General features: G+C 37.7%; 3 protein-coding genes across 3 annotated transcripts; 2 read left to right on the top strand and 1 right to left on the bottom strand.

Annotated features, from left to right (window-relative positions):
* Positions 1–215: 215 nt before the first annotated feature.
* Positions 216–1,977, top strand: LOC119190398. The gene is made up of 3 exons (XM_037442205.1): positions 216–339; positions 603–654; positions 1,166–1,977. The coding sequence occupies exons 1-3, from the start codon at positions 241–243 to the stop codon at positions 1,849–1,851; spliced, it is 837 nt and encodes a 278-aa protein (XP_037298102.1). The 5' UTR covers positions 216–240; the 3' UTR covers positions 1,852–1,977.
* A 3,152-nt stretch (positions 1,978–5,129) lies between these two features.
* On the bottom strand, positions 5,130–6,919 carry LOC115447719. Its single transcript, XM_030174919.2, has 3 exons — positions 6,798–6,919; positions 6,483–6,534; positions 5,130–5,983 (listed from the first exon to the last, which is right to left on the bottom strand). Exons 1-3 carry the CDS (start codon positions 6,894–6,896, stop codon positions 5,256–5,258), a joined length of 879 nt encoding a protein of 292 aa, XP_030030779.2. The 5' UTR covers positions 6,897–6,919; the 3' UTR covers positions 5,130–5,255.
* A 5,539-nt stretch (positions 6,920–12,458) lies between these two features.
* On the top strand, positions 12,459–15,414 carry LOC115447710. The gene is made up of 3 exons (XM_030174907.2): positions 12,459–12,565; positions 14,375–14,426; positions 14,934–15,414. The coding sequence occupies exons 1-3, from the start codon at positions 12,536–12,538 to the stop codon at positions 15,233–15,235; spliced, it is 384 nt and encodes a 127-aa protein (XP_030030767.1). The 5' UTR covers positions 12,459–12,535; the 3' UTR covers positions 15,236–15,414.
* Positions 15,415–18,473: the final 3,059 nt, after the last annotated feature.

The following is an 18,473-nucleotide window of genomic DNA, read 5'->3' on the forward strand; positions in this document are numbered from 1 at the left end:
AGAGACATTTGTACCAACAATGATACGAAGTTTTATTTATATGGTATATAATTTCGAAAATTCGGGAACAAAAATATCCATCAGTGGCACCTTTTGAAGACTTTTGCCACTACTTCATATACTAAATAATTTACTTTGTATTTTTAATATTATGACGCAAATTATCTTATTTTTTATTTGCTAAGCAAGTATTCCGCGATTGATATTGATACAAGTGCAAAGTTTAGAGAATTGCAAATAATGCACGAGTATAAAAGACGCGGCAACAGTCGAGGGATCATTCAAGTCGTCGACAAGAAAACAACCAACATGAACCGCCTGGTACTCCTGTTCGCGCTGGTAAGTCATCGTTATAATTTTTTTAATTACAAAATTTTGAACATGGTGTTGAGTTACTAATTGTACACAAGCTGTAAAACCCGCCATAGTGGCTCACGTAAGTGTGTGGCGTTCGGAGATCAGCCTGTGTATATCCGGTTTCAACAGGCCGTCACGACTGTATTGATGGCTGAGGCTTCATATCCGAAGGACATTAGCCACTTTTGATTACTAATGATAATTTGACCGAATATTTTTAAAATATTAAAATATAAATTTTGCAGGTCGCCGTCGCCCATGCCGCACCTAAATGGAATTTGCTTGATATAGCGTTGGGTGAGTAGCCTTATCTATAATCCACCAGCACTGCATTAATTGTCCCACTGCTCGATCCAAACCAATACTATTGAGGGTTTAGCCACGGTTATCCAAGTATGACTGTACATTACCGAAATATTTGCGAATATGCTCAGATAGGTATTATGTTTCTTTCGTCGTTAAAGTTAATTCAATTCGAAGTCAGAGATGCCTTGGTGACTTTGGGCTTGCAACAACCAAAGTTAGCATATTACACCTTTATCCTCGAAGGGGTAGACATAGGTACGACCAGTGTACCTTATTTTCGTCATGTGTGTTCCGTTCCATGACAGGGAGCAACCCTATCGCCATACCGGGTACAATTTCAGACACCGATCTCATACTGTGATGAATACCACTCTACCTGACGTGGGCTTGGAACCCGAAACCTCAGAGCGGTCTCGTACTAAGCACACAATACAACTATGCTTCCGAGGCAGTACTCTATCACCTTTTACAAAAAATAATAAAACATTTTTTCGCTTTCCAGAGACTCCCGTAGCAGACTTAGGAGCTAACGTAGGCGAGGATGGAGTCGGATTAAGCTTGGTTCCAAACAAAAAAGTTCAATCCGGTTTAGGCAGCCTCATAAAAGGCTTTGGCAATGTCGTCGGCAAGGGAGCGGAGGCAGTCGGTAACATCGGTGAAGGCGTCGCCAAAGGTGTAGCTAATGTCGTCGACAAGGGAGCTGAGGCAGTCAATAACATCGGTAACGGCCTCGCCAACGGTGTAGCTAATGTCGTCGATGGAACTGGAGCCTTGGTAAAAGAAGTGGGCAATGGCATCGGCAGTGGACTGGGAAGCTTAGCTGACGGGTTACGTAACGACCGTGAAGAAATGAAAGTTGATGGTGAGAATGCCAACTCCAACGCTCAGGAAGTCGCTGAAGAAGTCTCAACAAATTTGGTTCCACCCACTGAATCCAACTTGAACAAACCCATCAGTGACTTAGGCAATGATGGAAACTCAGACTCCAACGCTCAGGAAGTCGCTGCTGAAGTCTCAACAAGTTTAGTTCCACCCACTGAATCCAACTTGAACCAACCCATCAATGACCTAGGCAATGACGGAAACTCAAACTCCAACGTACAGGGAATCGAAGATGATCTGTCAGTAAGCTTGATTCCAGTAGAAAATGGTGCCGCCGGCGGCATAGGCGACCTAAGCAACCCCTGAAGTCACCATTGATGGTAACGTCAGAATGTAAGTTAAGGTGTTAACATCAGAGCGTAAATGTTTACTGTTTACATTGTTAAATTCATTTTTTGTTTTACTTTTTGAAATAGATTTTTGAAGCATTTATTTAAATCTATTATTTCCCTGTGTACATTACTAGTGGCATAATGTTTCAAAATGTCTCCTAGCCAGGGATCTTTGTGTGATATTTCATGAAACACAACAAATTTCAGTAAACTCTATGACAATTTACCAACATATGCAACACTGTGCATTGTTTGTGAAAAGAATGATTGGGATTCGCGCAATTCGTACATTTTTTTATTTTAATTTTTTTTTTTTTTTTTATTTATTTATACATATATTATAACACCATAACAGTTTTAACCAATGCGATGTTAAACAGATTTAATTTTAACAATCTACTTCAACACATATATGAGCCATTTCAGTGAATTCTGACAGGTTACATATAAATATATCCAAGTTCTGAGATATAGTATTAAGCAATCGTATGGCCCGCGACAAGGGCGCAAACCTTAGAATATTTGTTCGCGGTGTTTGAAGGCGGAACAGTGGTAGGTGGCGCCGAGTGCTGACGCGGCCGCTCGGCACGCACAGCTGTAGCGCGAAGAGCATCTCCGGCAGGTGTACCTACCCGCGCCACACTTTAAATATTAATTTGACAAGCCCAACATCCCTCCTCACTTCCAGCTTGCAGTAACCAACCATACCTATCACAAACAGGCTGGGGTACATCAAAGGATGATAAGGGTACACACCATATTGCTTATTATATAGAAAGCGAGTGAAAATATTTTGTATTTTTTCCACCATGAGTGTATATTTTGTTTCATGAGGATTCCATATTATAGCGTTAGTTTCGAGCTGACTTCGAACTAACGCATTAAATAGAATTTTGATTACTGAAGTACCAAAAATATTATTGCAGTGTCTCAAAATAAATCCTAGTTTACGAAAAGACTTCTACAGATGTCAATAATGTGATTACGAAAGGTAAATTCTGCTACCATCTGGATTCCTAAATCCCGTAAAGAATTAACTCGCGGTATGATCACGGCATCCATCCTGTACTGATAGTTGAGTGGTGCTCGTGCACGGCTATAGCTTATCACACTGCATTTGACCACATTGAAATACAGCTTGTTGCTCTTGAATTTGCAGTTTTATAAATTTGACATATATCATCAAATTCATAAAACTGCAAATTATGCTTAAATATCTTGATTTCACCTAATATCATTAATATGCGGAAAATCCTTATATACTTTGTGGTTTATATGTATCTTTTTCATGAATAACTAACAAATAAATATAATGTTTTTAACGTCAAAGTGAACGAGTAGAGATGCGAAAGAAATGAATATAAACTAAATACAATGGTACAATAATTATGCTGCTATACAAAGATGCATATTTAATTAACTGAAACTATAATATATAAATTAAAAGATAAATTGATTTCTTATGTTTACGCGAATGTTAGACATTGAAATAAACTGGTTCTCGGACGTTTCGAAGACTGCGGCCTTCATGGACACGAGACGGACTGAGGGCCGGCGAAGTGATTCGAAAACCAGCTTTATTAACCGACTTCAAAAAAAGGAGGAGGTTCTCAATTCGACTGTATTTTTTTTTATTTTGTTACCTTAGAACTATGGGTGAACGGGTTTTGGTGGTTCTTTTTTTATTTGAAAGCTGGTGATTCCCGTGTGGTCCCATATAAATTTCATTGTTGTTAGATGATAATATCATAAATGGATAGCCTAGTTGGTTGTGGAACGGACTGCCGAGACGAATGTCCAAATCCCAAGGGCACACGCCTCTGACTTGTCTAAAAAAAATATGTGTGTATTCTTTGAGAATTATCACTTGTTTTACCGGTGAAGGAAACCATCGTGAGGAAACCTGCATACCTGAGAAATTCTCTATAGGAATTTTCGAGGATGTGTGAAGTCTACCAATCCACACTAGGCCAGCATGGTGGACTAAGGCCTAATCCCTCTCAGTAGTAGAGGAGGCCCGTGCCCAATAGTGGGATATTATTATGCCACTATTGCCAGTAGTAGGACATTATTATGCCGCTATTGGACACATAACGACAGCCGTTTTCATCAGTGTAATGGCCCTATATTGTCTTCTTTATAATAAAAAGTTATCTTTAATTACACTTCGTTTTTCTCTGCAATCCAACAAATATTATTTATAGTGGTTACCAATTTTGAAGTCGGTGACGAATTAAAATTGCTAGCTAAGCTAGATAAATATATGAACAAATGTACGATAACCAGCAATTTTAATTAGTCACTGACTCCAAAATTGATAGTTAGTATGTAGGTAAGGCATTTTCTTTTGTTTTTAGTGGCTTTTGAAGGCGTTATAATTTTTGTTAAAAAGTTTTTATTTTTGCTTTATTGTGTTAGTAAAATCAGTACAGGTTGAGGACATCATACTTGCCGACATCATTTTAAGACTTTTCTGATGTATCTCCGACGTCAAGGAGGTCTAATAACAATGAAATTTATATGGGACCACACGGGAATCACCAGCTTTCAAATAAAAAAAGAACCACCAAAACCCGTTCACCGATAGTTCTAAGGTAACAAAATAAAAAAAAATACAGTCGAATTGAGAACCTCCTCCTTTTTTTGAAGTCGGTTAATAAAGCTAGTTTTCGGACCACTTCGCCGGCCCTCAGTCCGCCTCGTGTCCATGAAGGCTGCAGTCTTCGAAACGTCCGAGAACCAGTTTATTTCAATGTCTAACATTCGCGTAAACATAAGAAATCAATTTATCTTTTAATTTATATATTATAGTTTCAGTTAATTAAATATGCATCTTTGTATAACAGCATAATTATTGTACCATTGTATTTAGTTTATATTCATTTCTTTCGCATCTCTACTCGTTCACTTTGACGTTAAAAACATTATATTTATTTGTTAGTTATTCATGAAAAAGATACATATAAACTACAAAGTATATAAGGGTTTTCCGCATATTAATGATATTAAGTGAAATCAAGAAATTTAAGTATAATTTGCAGTTTTAGAAATTTGACGATATATGTACGAATTGCGCGAATCCCAATCCTTCTTTTCACAAACAATGCACAGTGTTGCATATGTTGATAAATTGTCATGGAGTTTACTGAAATTTATTGTGTTTCATGAAATATCACACGAAAATCCCTGGCTAGGAAACATTTTGAAACATTATGCCACTAGTAATGTATACAGGGAAATAATAGAGTCAAATAAATGCTTCAAAAATCTATTTCAAAAAGTAAAACAAAAAATGAATTTAACAATGTAAACAGTAAACATTTACGCTCTGATGTTAACACCTTAACTTACATTCTGACGTTACCATCAATGGTGACTTCAGGGGTTGCTTAGGTCGCCTATGCCGCCGGCGGCACCATTTTCTACTGGAATCAAGCTTACTGACAGATCATCTTCGATTCCCTGTACGTTGGAGTCTGAGTTTCCATCATTGGCTAGGTCATTGATGGGTTTGTTCAAGTTGGATTCAGTGGGTGGAACCAAACTTGTTGAGACTTCAGCAGCGACTTCCTGAGCGTTGGAGTCTGAGTTTCCATCATTGGCTAGGTCATTGATGGGTTTGTTCAAGTTGGATTCAGTGGGTGGAACCAAACTTGTTGAGACTTCAGCAGCGACTTCCTGAGCGTTGGAGTCTGAGTTTCCATCATTGGCTAGGTCATTGATGGGTTTGTTCAAGTTGGATTCAGTGGGTGGAAGCAAATTTGTTGAGACTTCGTCAGCGACTTCCTGGGCGTTGGAGTTGGCATTCTCACCATCAACTTTCATTTCTTCACGGTCGTTACGTAACCCGTCAGCTAAGCTTCCCAGTCCACTGCCGATGCCATTGCCCACTTCTTTTACCAAGGCTCCAGTTCCATCGACGACATTAGCTACACCTTTGGCGACGCCTTCACCGATGTTACCGACTGCCTCCGCTCCCTTGCCGACGACATTGCCAATGCCTTTTATGAGGCTGCCTAAACCGGATTGAACTTTTTTGTTTGGAACCAAGCTTAATCCGACTCCATCCTCGCCTACGTTAGCTCCTAAGTCTGCTACGGGAGTCTCTGGAAAGCGAAAAAATGTTATACTACTTTTTGTAAAAGGCGATAGAGTACTGCCTCGGAGGCATAGTTGTATTGTGTGCTTAGTACGAGACCGCTCTGAGGTTTTGGGTTCCAAGCTCACGTCGGGTAGAGTAGTAATCATCACAGTATGATATCAGAGTCTGAAATTGTACCCGGTATGGCGATAGGGTTGCTCCCTATCATGGGACGGAACACATATGACGAAAATAGGGTGCACTGTCTACCCCTTCGAGGATAAAGGTGTAATATGCTAACTTTAGTTGTTGCAAGCTTGAAGTCCCCAAGGCATCTCTGACTTCGAATTTAATTAACTTTAACGACGAAAGAAACATAATACCTATCTGAGAATATTCGCAAATATCTCAGTAATGTACAGTCATACTTGGATGACCGTGGCTAAACCCTCAGTAGTATTGGTTTTGATCCAGCAGTGGGACAATTAATACTGTGCTGATGGATTATAGATAAGGCTACTCACCCAACGCTATATCAAGCAAATTCCACTTAGGTGCAGCATGGGCGACGGCGACCTGCAAAATTTATATTTTATTATTTTAAAAATATTCGGTCAAATTATCATTACTAATCAAAAGTGGCTAATGTCCTTCGGGTATGAAGCCTCAGCCAGCAACACAGTCGTGACGCTCTGTTGAAGCCGGATATACACAGGTTGATCTCCGAACGCGACACACTTACGTGGGCCACTATAGCGGGTTTTACAGCTTGTGTACAATTAGTAACTCAACACCATGTTCAAAATTTTGTAATTAAAAAAAATATAAAGATGACTTACCAGCGCGAACAGGAGTACCAGGCGGTTCATGTTGGTTGTTTTCTTGTCGACGACTTGAATGATCCCTCGACTGTTGCCGCGTCTTTTATACTCGTGCATTATTTGCAATTCTCCAAACTTTGCACTTGTATCAATACTAATCGCGGAATACTTTGTAAGCAAATAAAAAATAAGATAATATGCGTCATAGTATTAAAAATACGAAGCAAATAATTTAGTATATGAAGTAGTGGCAAAAGTCTTCGACAGGTTCCACTGCTGGATATTTTTGTTCCCGAATTTTCGAAATTATATACCATATAAATAAAACTTCGTATCATTGTTGGTACAAATGTCTCTTTGTCTTATAAAGTTCTTGTAGTCTATTTAAGCATTTGCGCCATATTTACTTCTGGATACACCACTGCATCATCGCCGAGAAGGCTATTATATTTTTTGGATTAGAGACGGAAAAATGGCTCCACTGTATCTGATGGTAAATGGTTTTCAGATAAAGTACCGACTGACGAGGGATCCTTTCTCAGACGACACTCTGATGTTAAGTCAAATAAATCAAAGGCCTCTTAGGGCCTACGAACATATCCTCTTTCCCTACACCCATCCTAAGAGGATTCCTGTCCTTCCCCAACACTTCCCTCTGCCAAATTTTCCTTTCCATGTTTCCTAGGGTTCCTACAGTCGCTAAGCATAGGGATTCCGGGATACAGGCATAGCCTAGTGTGGACATCGTTGCTAATTGGTATAAGTTGTGTAACTTTTTTTGGAAAATAAATTTACATACAATTTTATATAACTGACATTTGTTTGAAATAACTGGTAGCGATTGACAGAATGCGCGCTGAAACTTCATAGTTAAAACGGCACAACGTCTGTTGGGTCAGCTAGTTAGAAAATAACCCATAAACTTTACTATGACAGAATAATCTTAACAGACAAGACAGTGCATTACAATAGACCAGACATAACGCTACTCAACAAAACAGCCATATTAATTGAGATAGGCATAGTAAACCCTCATAACCTCCAGAGAACCATTACAAAAAAGTTATCCAAATATATTGACCTCAAAGACGAAATAGCCCGCATGTGGAAACTACAAAAAGTTTCAATAGTGCCCATTGTACTGTCTACTGGAATTATACCTAAGTATATATATATAGAAAGTCCGCAAATTCTTATCGACCGACGTTAACAGACAGACAGATTAGACATTAATTATAGCTAAGCATCTAAACCATTAACAGCGATAGCCTAGTTGGTTATGGAACGGACTGCCGAGACGAATGTCCGCAGGTTCAAATCCCAAGGACAAACACCTCTGTCTTTTCTAAAAAAAAAATATGTGTGTATTCTTTGTGAATTATCGCTTGCTTTAACGGTGAAGAAAAACATCGTGAGGAAACCTGCAAACCTGAGAAATTTTCTATAGGAATTTCCGAGGTGTGTGAAGTCTACCAATCCGCACTAGGCCAGCGTGGTGGACTAAGGCCTAATCCCTCTCAGTAGTAGAGGAGGCCCGTGCTCAGCAGTAGGACAGTATATAATACAGGGCTGATATTATTATTATTATTATCTAAAACAATACAACAGTGCACATTTGGCCGATGCACGTGTGTGGTATTTTCTCCAGATAAAAGAGCGGTGTTTGCAAAATAAATGATAATAATATAAGCCTTTATTCAAACAAAGTTTTAGATTAATTTCACAGCTTAAACTTGTTAGTTTATGATAATAATATAAACCTTTATTCAAACACATAGTTTAAGATTCATTTAACAGCTTAAACAAACAATACTGAAGAGTTAGTGATACCGACTGGGTTTGTTTACCCAACTTTGGCAAAGGCCATATCTTTCCACTCCGTTGTATTTAGCGCTTGTCTAGTCCATGTTTTTCCTGCTACGATCTTTATTTCATAATCCCATCTTCGAAACTATCTCGCTCGATTTCTTTTCCTGTTTCTTGGGTAGCAAAATATTTTATTTTTTCTCCACTTTTCAATGCCTCATCATATGACCAGCCCATTTCCAAGTTTTTTTATTCTTGTTACGTTTTGAATTTTGGTGCGCTTTCAGATAATAATGTTCGGATAATGACATCCATTTTGTTTTCATCACTATTTTTATATGAAACTAGCTGACACGAACTTTGTATCGCCATATTTTTTTGCCATTAATACTATCTAAAGTCTAATCCCCTTATTCATAGACATTATTTATCTAAGGACGGAACATTGCTGTGATAATAAGTCTATTTCTCGGCTTTGTTTATCTGACAGCCAACTAGATTCAAGTTGTATCTCAATATTAGCCAATCACAACGGCCCTATGTCTACGCACTGCGAAGGCTGCCATGCCGTTAGCACTGAGAAACAGACTTGTTATCACAGCAATGCTCCGTCCTTAGATAAATAACGTTTATGAATAAGGGGCTAAGATTTTAATTGAACTTCACTTTGACAGAGTTTTGTCAATATATTGAAGACGTCTTAGTCTTCTGTCTTATTCTCACTTACTTTGCTTGAACTGCAAGATGATCGATGCATTGACATAATTCTAGTGATAATGCACAGCAATCACGCTAGATGGCGGTAGATGATTCTGACTTGCGATAGCAGAATTTGCTCGACGCACAGCGTATATACCACCTCCGATAAGAAACCATAGGAGGAGCCGCGGCCAGTCAGGCGCAACATCTGCCTGACTGGAAATCTTTCTCTTCCATAGAGGAACGCAACCATCTGTACCTCTACAGTGGCGGCAACCTATACACCGCTAAAAATATATACTATTAGTAGCACTTTTTTTTAATATTTATTAATGTAATATGTAGTACTGTTGGTGTACCTTATTACAAATAAATAAATACACATAATACTGGATTTGTGTGGATTATATAAATAAACTTCAATCTGAATGAAGATATTAATGCGTTTTCTTTTCATTATTAATAAAAATTATAGAATCAGGTCAAGAACAAACAAAGTCGAGAACAGAAATTTTCTGACGCACGGCTGCATAAACAACAATTTAATATGTGGTTGAAAAAGAAAAAAATAAGATATATAAAGTGAAAAGAGCTAAAATAAAAAATACCAACAACACCACAGCAACAACAAAGAAAGAAATGCAGAGAACGCCATTAGCTATATAAAAATTAATCCCTATTTCCGTTGGTCACGCCATCACGCGTGAACCGCTGGACCGATTTCACTATTTTTTTGTTGTGTTTGTTATTGTCAGGAGAAGGTTCTTATGAAAGAAAAAATTAAAAAAATTGGAAAATTTAAAAAAACTTAACGACAATATTAATTTTATATAACTGTCAATTGTTTGAAATAACTGTCAGTGATTAATAGAATGCGCGCTACAAATTCATAGTTAAAACGGGACAACGTCTGTCGTGTCAGCTAGTAAAGAGATAAAAAGAAAGAAGTGTATAGTAACATAGCTTGCCATAAAGGGACCCTATATCTATATTTGTTGTGGGTTCTTTAGGGCATTGCAAACTTTTCGGCGCCCGCTTAGTTTAATGTAGGTATAGGCCAAGAGGGAGCCCAATGCTAGGGGGCCCTGTATCACTCATATGGCTGATACGGCGGTAGCTATGCCCCTGGAAGTGTAATTCAAATGCTTCTTTAAAATTCTCCTTTAACAGAGGCAAGAACTTAGGTATGAATCTCCTAATCATTATGAATTACATAATCGCACTTATAAAGGTATTCCTTTTCTTTGGACAAATACTTCTATATATAGCTATGCGTCGACTTCTTTTGCTATATATCTACAAAATTAAATGAACATTATATCACCTCCAAAGCCAAAGGTTAATAGAAGTTGAAAAAATAAAGCAGAATAGAACACCTATTTTACTGGTTGACGTCACCAGCACCACAGAAACTAATATTTACTGTGTGACTTTATCATCCAGGATAACTTCGGCAGAAAAATTAGCCTCCTCCACCAGTTTAGCAGATTCTGCCGCGTCATCATCATCATCATCATCTCAGCCACAGAAAATTCACTACTGAACATAGGCCTCGCCCAAGGATCTCCACGTCAACCTGTTGGAAGCGGCCTGCATCCAGCGACTTCCTGGGACCTTAGCCAGGTCGTCCGTCTACCTTGTAGGCGGGCGTCCGACATTTCGCTTGCCTGTACGTGGCCTCCACTCTAGAACCTTTCGACCCTAACGGCCATCGGTTCTTCGAGCTATGTGCCCGGCCCACTGATTCTGCCGCAGCTTCTTCTATTTCAGTAGCCACTTCTTCGGCATCTTGCTCGATGTTTGTAGCCAATGTTTCGGCAGCGTGCTTGGTGACATCGGCTTCTTGTCCAACAACTTCCTCGGTTTCTTCGGTAGTTCTTTCGGTTTCCGTATCCACTTCTTCGGCAGCTTGCAGCAAACATGCCCAATGTGCTATTTTGTCATCATCGTTATAGTATATATTTATTTAATTTGATTTTGGTTAGTATTTTTTTATGGAATTTGAACAGCGCCTATGTGCATATTTGGAACTAAAATACGACAGCACGTGTCTGTTTTTTCCACCTATACCATCACATGATTATAAATATATTCTGAAATGTGAATATTTGACGTCATTCTTTATTTTTCGAGCTCAGAGAACAGCATCTTATTTGAACACAAATAAAAGAATGGTATTATTCTCGAACATTCTTATTTGATGTCAATACAGGTGTGAATTAACATCTAGGTTCCGCGTAGCTATTTTAGTGCAACAAAATACCCTGGGGTCGTCCCGTATATGCCAAAGAAGGCCACATGGGTTTCGGTTGTGGTACCAGTGGTATACAGGGGTTTGGGACTTGGTCCAATGCTTGCTCGGATGCTATACTCCCGTAAGACCGGTGAAACCAACATTCCACCGTTCAACCGTTCCACTTACCCTCCAAGTTTATAACTAGCTTATCTAGTTGTAAACGTCCTTATCCTTGAGGTTAAATTGCCTCCTGACATAATGATTTTGTCACCCCCATTGCTTTGGAGGGAAGTGGACAATTAATATTCCCAACTCCTCCCTATCTTTTTATTTGATTAATTTCGTTGCGGGATAATGACATATTAGTTTTCCCTGAGACTCGCTGAGCTTCATTGCTCGGTGTCATAAAATGCGTGCCACTGCTGATCCTGGCTTACAGGAGTTGTAGTGGCGGGTGTGAGGGCGGGAAAGTCTCTCTTACCCTCCAAGTGGTCTCTGCTGCCTATAACTAATGAGGTTAAAGCAAGAAGTTAGAAAGCTGCCAGCTTTGATCAATAGAAAGAGTGTGGTCTTTCATCACGATTACGCGAGTCTACAAACATCTTAGGCCAGTATAAATTAAGACAGTTTGGCTGGGAGGCGTTAATGCATCCACCATAGAGCCCTGTCCTTCCACCTTCAGATTTCCTCCTGTTTCGATAGCTTCAGAATTTTTGAGGCAGTGTCAAGCCACCACAAGTCACTACTACAACTATTTGTCTCATTTTTATTATCAGAAGTCCCAAAATTTCTGCAGCAATGTCGAATATTTTTGCCACTACATTATTATAAATAATTTTCTTTGTATTATTAATACTATGACGCATTTTATCTTATTTTTCATTTGCTAAGAAAGTGTTCCTCGTTTGGTATTGATACAAGTGCAATGTTTGGAAAATTGCAAATAATTTATGAGTATAAAAGACACGGCAACAGTCAAGGGATCATTCAAGTCGTCGACAAGAAAATAACCAACATGAACCGCCTGGTACTCCTGTTGGCGCTGGTATGTCATCTTTATAATTTTTTTTTACGTTATTGAGTTGCTAATTAAAACATATTGTTTTATCCCACGCGTATAAAATTTCAATTTGGCCTCTTTAATCGTTTGCTGACAAAAACTAAGCTAAGTGTAATATAACTGTATATTCTGCGTAAGTCGGACCACCAACAGCTAAAATTTAAAAAGTTACATAATTGTAAAATGTAGGTAGATATTGTAACTTTGACTTTACGGATGAACAACACCTCAGTCCCCCCCGTGACCATGAAGGCTGCAAAGTCTTCGAAACGTCGGGAGAAAACTAAAATATAAAAAACCGTAATAAGTCCGAAAAGGAGTTTCATTTTAATGTCTAACATTCGCGTAAACATAAGAAATCATTATATAACTGTATAGCTGACAAAATTACAATTATATACAACGTTTAAATAGTTTGCGGTTTACACACATAAAAAAACATCTCAGCTATGCAAGTGAAGCTAAACTTTGCTCAAGTAGTTCTACATCTGTGACCGACTTCATGCTCACTCCGTCCCAATGAAAGACATTGCTCTTGGTGTAATAGTCCCAAAGTTTCTATTTCGAAATTAGCATATTTTAATCTAGATCGTAGTTCTAATGAAAATATCAGCCCTGTATTATGCACTATCCCTTTGCTGGGCACGGGCCTTCTCATGGAATTAGGCCTTAGTCCACCACGCTGACCTAGTACGGACTGTCAGACTTAACATACCCTCAAAATTCCTATAGAGAGCTTCTCAGGTATGCAGGTTTCCTCTCGATTTTTTCCTTCATTGACAAAGCAAGCGACAATTCACAGAGGATACGTGACGGTACATTAGTGCCATCTCGTCGACATTACTGGAACTGAGAGAAGACCGATATGGTATTGACCCAACTGTAGTGATATTGCACAGCAATCACGCTAGATGGCGACAGACAACCTTGGACTGCGATGGCAGAATTTGCGCGATGTGCTGCATATATACTACCACCGAATAGGAACCGTCGGAGGGGCCGCGGCCGGTCACTACATCTGTCTGACTGGAAATCTTCCATTGAGGAACGTAACCATCTGTTCCTCTACAGCGGTGTCCACTATACACCGCTAAAGATACACATATGACTTCAGAAAAGTCGGAGGTTTGGGTTTTGAGGCGTGGATATTTGTCTCGACAGTCCGTTCCACTCCCAACCAAGCTATTGTCACTTTTTAAGTCGTGGTTTATAGTATCAAATACCATTCAACCATAGACACATATTACACACGGCGGACGCTATCTCGCCAAACACAAATATCCTAAAATGTTTGCCACTAAGCTACATTGTGCAGACACTGTTGTGATATGAAGGCAATGAGCCAATGTAATTACTAATGATAATAGGGTACCGGACTCATTTTTGTTCTTTACTATTATGAAATATTCACGTTATATAAATTATAACACAGAAGGAATTATTAAAATCCAGTAAAAAATCAAAAAGTTATAAGTCTTTGAATGTCGGTGGAAGAGGTAATTAACAAGAAACAGAAAAGAGACTAAATACCCACATTTGACGTCATCGGGAATTACAACGCGTGTGAAAGAAAGAAATGAAGCGATATCCCCACGACGCGCCCACTTCTGCACGTTACAATATTTGAAATATGAATTACTCGCCCATTTTTTAGCCAAGTTTAATGCAGTTTTCGCAGGAGTGCTTCTTTTCGTATTATTAACCATTACATATAGAATAATGAACATAATCAAACATAGGCCGGTTCCCTATTTGATCTAACATTCTTAAAATAATAAAATATAATATTTGCAGGTCGCCATCGCCTACGCCACACCTGTTCCCAATATGATTGATGTCGACGTCAGTAAGTAGTCTTATCTATTATGCATCAGTACTGTATTAATTGTCCCACTGCTGGATCCGAGCCACTACTATTGAGGGTTCGGCCATGGTTCACGCCAGTATGACTGTACATTATCGAAATATTTGCAAATATCCAGATAGGTAATATGTTCCTTTCGCCGTTAAAGTTAATTAAATTCGAAGTCCGTGGAGTTTTGGGGATTTCGGGCTTGCAACAACTAAAAGGGCACATTATTCATTTATCCTCGAAGGGGTAGACAGAGGTGCCACCAGTGCATTCTATTTTTGCTATGTGTGTTCCATGGTAGGAGGCAACCCTATCGCTATACTGGGCACAAAATTCAGACTCCGGTCTGATACTGTGAAGAAAAACCCAAAATCACTCTGCCCGACCTGGGCTTGGAACCCGAAACCTCAGAGCGGTCTCGTACTAAGCACACAACACAACCATGCCTCCGAGGCAGTACTTTATCTTACAAAAATAGTAAAACATTTTTTCGCTTTCCAGAGACTCCCTTGGGAAAATTCGAGGCTGAGGTAGGCAAGGATGGACTCGAAGTAAGCTTGAGTCCATCCAAAAAAGTTAAATCCGATGTGGGCAAGTTCGTAGATGGCCTAGCCGAAGCCGCCGAAAAGGGAGCCGAGGTAGTCGATAAAATCGGCGACGGCATTGCCAAAGGTGTAGCTCACGTAGTCGACGGCGCTGCAGACTTCGCACACAATGTGGCCGATGGCGTCGGCAATGCACTCGACAAAGTGGCTGAAGCGATACGTAAAAGCCGTGAAGAAAATAGATTAAGACATCATTGAGATAGATACATCTAATGTCGACCAGGAGCCTCAACAGGTGGATGTTAATGTAACCCTGATGTCTCCAATGATGACCGGCCTGTAACTTTATTAAATGGTTTTTCATAACGGTACATGTTTACTGCTTTCTTTGTTAAATTCATTTTTTTGGTATACTTAATATATTTTTGAAGAATTTATTTGATTTTTTATTATTTCCCTTTGTTAATTACCGGTGGTATAATGTTTCAAAATGTCTCCTAGCCTTGAATTCTCATGCCAGTAACTTTTTGAAAATTTATTGAGAGGCAGAATTTTTATAACGTACATATAATTCAATGTCGAGCATGCTAAGTATGTTGCGATTGTAAAAACAATGCCAAGTGATTCACGCAATGCGTACATATATCAGGATATTTTTAAAATTGAAAATTATATTTAAATATTTTGAATTCTATAATACTACTCAACTTACAGAGTTTTTTTATTTATTTATTTATTTATTTATTTGCTTACTAAGTGTATAATAATTGCTGTTGTTACATTTTATGTTCTTATGACTTAGTAGTCCTTTTCAGACATTGCAAATTTGAGGACGCTACATTAATAACAATTTACTATATATAATATTTAGATAATGAATTAAAACTATTACTTATATAAAAACAATACTTAATATTTATAACATCCAACATACAATTTTGCTTCTTTCCTAGTGATTCTTAAAATATTCATCTACTGTATAATAACAATTCTGTACCAGGTATTTTTAAGTTTTTGTTAAATATAGCAAATTTTTGTTCAGTTTTGATTTCATCTGGTAGTTTATTAAATATTTTAACTGCCATATAATATGGGCTATCATGGAGCATTTTTGTTCTAGACAGTGGTAAGTAGAGGTTCGTCTTGTGGCGAGTGTTTATATTATGCAGTTGGGTTAATGTTTTAAAGTTATTACTATTCTTGGAAAAACATATGTACATAGGTCTTGAATATATATCGATGGTAAAGTTAATATTTTATATTTAATGAAGTAGGGTCTACAGCTTTGTCTATTATCTATTTGAGCTATAATTCTTAAACATTTCTTTTGTATAACGAATAAATCTTTTGCATTTACACTATTTCCCCATAACATAACTCCATATTTCAGCCATGAGTGAGCATAAGCATAATATGCCGACAATGCACTTTGTGTGTCGGTACTGTATTTAATTTCAAAAAGTGCATAAGTGAATTTTGATAATTTACTAATAATATGTTCTATATGAGATTTCCAATTAAAATGTGTGTCAATTTGAATACCTAATAGACTAAATGACTCTACTTTTTCTATAATATGGGTGTTTAAATAATTAAAGTTTATCATAAGAGAGCGGGTTTTATAAGATTTAAATTGCATGATCTTACTTTTACTATAATTTACTTCTAAATTGTGTTAATTAAGCCAACATGTTATAGTATCCATTGTATCACTCATAATAGTATTGATGTTGGCATTATTTTCACATTTGATCAATACTGAAATATCATCTGCAAACAATATTGGTAGTGCTATTTCTTTATTAAGAGTTTTTGGGAGGTCGTTTATATATATTAGGAACAAGATGCACCCTAGGACACTTCCTTGTGGAATTGAACAAGTTAGAGTTTTCATATTAGATCTTATATTTTTAATTTCATGTGTTTGGATGTCATGGTGTTTAATTTGCACTATTTGTTTTCTATTATTCAAGTAAGACTGAAACCAAAGAAAAGCAGGTCCGCGTATACCAGATCCGTATAATTTTGACAATAGTATAGAGTGTGATACCCTATCATAAGCTTTCGTCATGTCGAGTAATAGTCCTAAAACAATTTTTTTATTATCTATGTGCTCAAGGGCAGTTTGCACATATCTATAAACTGCAGATGTAGTAGATTTAGATTTTCTAAAGCCATTTTGGCATTCATCAAGTAGATTATGTTTTTCTAGAAATGGGTACAGTTGGTTAAACATGGCTTTTTCAAAGACTTTAGAAAAGGTGGGCAAAAGTGATATGGGTCTGTAGTTACTGGGAGTTGTTAATTCTCCTTTCTTAAAAATAGGCTTGACTACAGAAATTTTTAATAAGTTGGGAAACTCGCCTTCTTGAAAGCTTTGGTTAATTAATATGGTTAGAGGTATTGAAAGTTCTTTAGCACATAATTTAAGTAGAGTAGTTGGTATGTCATCTATGCCACTGCTATTTTTGTTCTTTATAGATTGTATTATTCTTAATGTTTCTCTTTCCTGCAAATCGTGCAGATATATAGAATTAGTTGGAGAATTTATAACTGGCCGTCCAAAATTATTTACCCCTTTATTGTTTTCTCTGACTCGACCTTTTTTGCTCGGGTTTATTGACCACCGGCCCTGATACCTTCAGGGAAGAGGTAATTTAGTCTCCCTGTTGTTCCCCGTGTACAAAAAACGTGTTCCCTAACACTCTGCTCAATATAATAGACGTATGGATTGCTGCTTGTTTTTGGAGGATGTTGATATCTATGGTGGAATTCAATGTGTTAATATATCTGGATAAACTTTTTCTTACCATACCAGTTGAATCTATTACTATAGGGATGACTTGTGTTTGCGTGTTTCATAAACGCCTAATCTCAGTTTTGAGTAGGTGGTATTTATTAAGTTTTTCTATTTCCTTTGCTCCTATATTGTAATCTGATGGTACCGTGACATCTATGAGGTAAATTCACCTAATCCTACTAATATTATAAATGCGAAAGTTTATAAGGATGGATGTATGGATGTATGTATGTTTGTTCCTCTTTCTCGAAATAACTACTGAACGGATTTGGGTGAAACTTTACAGTAATATTGGTTATACATTAGAATAACACATAGGCTACGATTTATAATGATTTTGTGTAATATAGTCATAATATAACGATACATATCAAGTAAGTCAGAAAAAAATTGCTATCTTGGCGTACGCTGCCTAAACCGTTGGAGTTAGACAAAGATGATGTACCGTAGGATTGATTGTCATAAATAGTTCTAAATAAAAGTCCTTATTACCTTTTATATGGAACCCACTATGACCAAAATAGTAAGCCATAAATGTAATAAAATCGGATACTTTTTTAGCGGGACTTTTATCCCGGAAACCTCCTTCACGCGGGCGAAGCCGCGAGCAAAATTTAGTATCATTAATATAATATGGAAAATCTTTATACAGGGTCATTTTGACATTGCGTTGCTAAATGAAACCACATACTCGTC

The sequence above is a fragment of the Manduca sexta genome, chromosome 1, assembly GCF_014839805.1.
Source record: "Manduca sexta isolate Smith_Timp_Sample1 chromosome 1, JHU_Msex_v1.0, whole genome shotgun sequence".
Taxonomy (NCBI): domain Eukaryota; kingdom Metazoa; phylum Arthropoda; class Insecta; order Lepidoptera; family Sphingidae; genus Manduca; species Manduca sexta.

What these genes read in the sequence shown, in the direction of transcription:
- LOC119190398 (XM_037442205.1), top strand. Translation starts at nt 241, where the DNA reads ATGCACGAGTATAAAAGACGCGGCAACAGTCGAGGGATCATTCAAGTC. An exon ending in TGGTACTCCTGTTCGCGCTG is followed by an intron (nt 340 to 602) that starts GTAAGTCATCGT and finishes TAAATTTTGCAG; the next exon opens with GTCGCCGTCGCCCATGCCGC. An exon ending in TTTGCTTGATATAGCGTTGG is followed by an intron (nt 655 to 1,165) that starts GTGAGTAGCCTT and finishes TTCGCTTTCCAG; the next exon opens with AGACTCCCGTAGCAGACTTA.
- LOC115447719 (XM_030174919.2), bottom strand. Translation starts at nt 6,896, where the DNA reads ATGCACGAGTATAAAAGACGCGGCAACAGTCGAGGGATCATTCAAGTC. An exon ending in TGGTACTCCTGTTCGCGCTG is followed by an intron (nt 6,535 to 6,797) that starts GTAAGTCATCTT and finishes TAAATTTTGCAG; the next exon opens with GTCGCCGTCGCCCATGCTGC. An exon ending in TTTGCTTGATATAGCGTTGG is followed by an intron (nt 5,984 to 6,482) that starts GTGAGTAGCCTT and finishes TTCGCTTTCCAG; the next exon opens with AGACTCCCGTAGCAGACTTA.
- LOC115447710 (XM_030174907.2), top strand. Translation starts at nt 12,536, where the DNA reads ATGAACCGCCTGGTACTCCTGTTGGCGCTG. An exon ending in TGGTACTCCTGTTGGCGCTG is followed by an intron (nt 12,566 to 14,374) that starts GTATGTCATCTT and finishes TAATATTTGCAG; the next exon opens with GTCGCCATCGCCTACGCCAC. An exon ending in TATGATTGATGTCGACGTCA is followed by an intron (nt 14,427 to 14,933) that starts GTAAGTAGTCTT and finishes TTCGCTTTCCAG; the next exon opens with AGACTCCCTTGGGAAAATTC.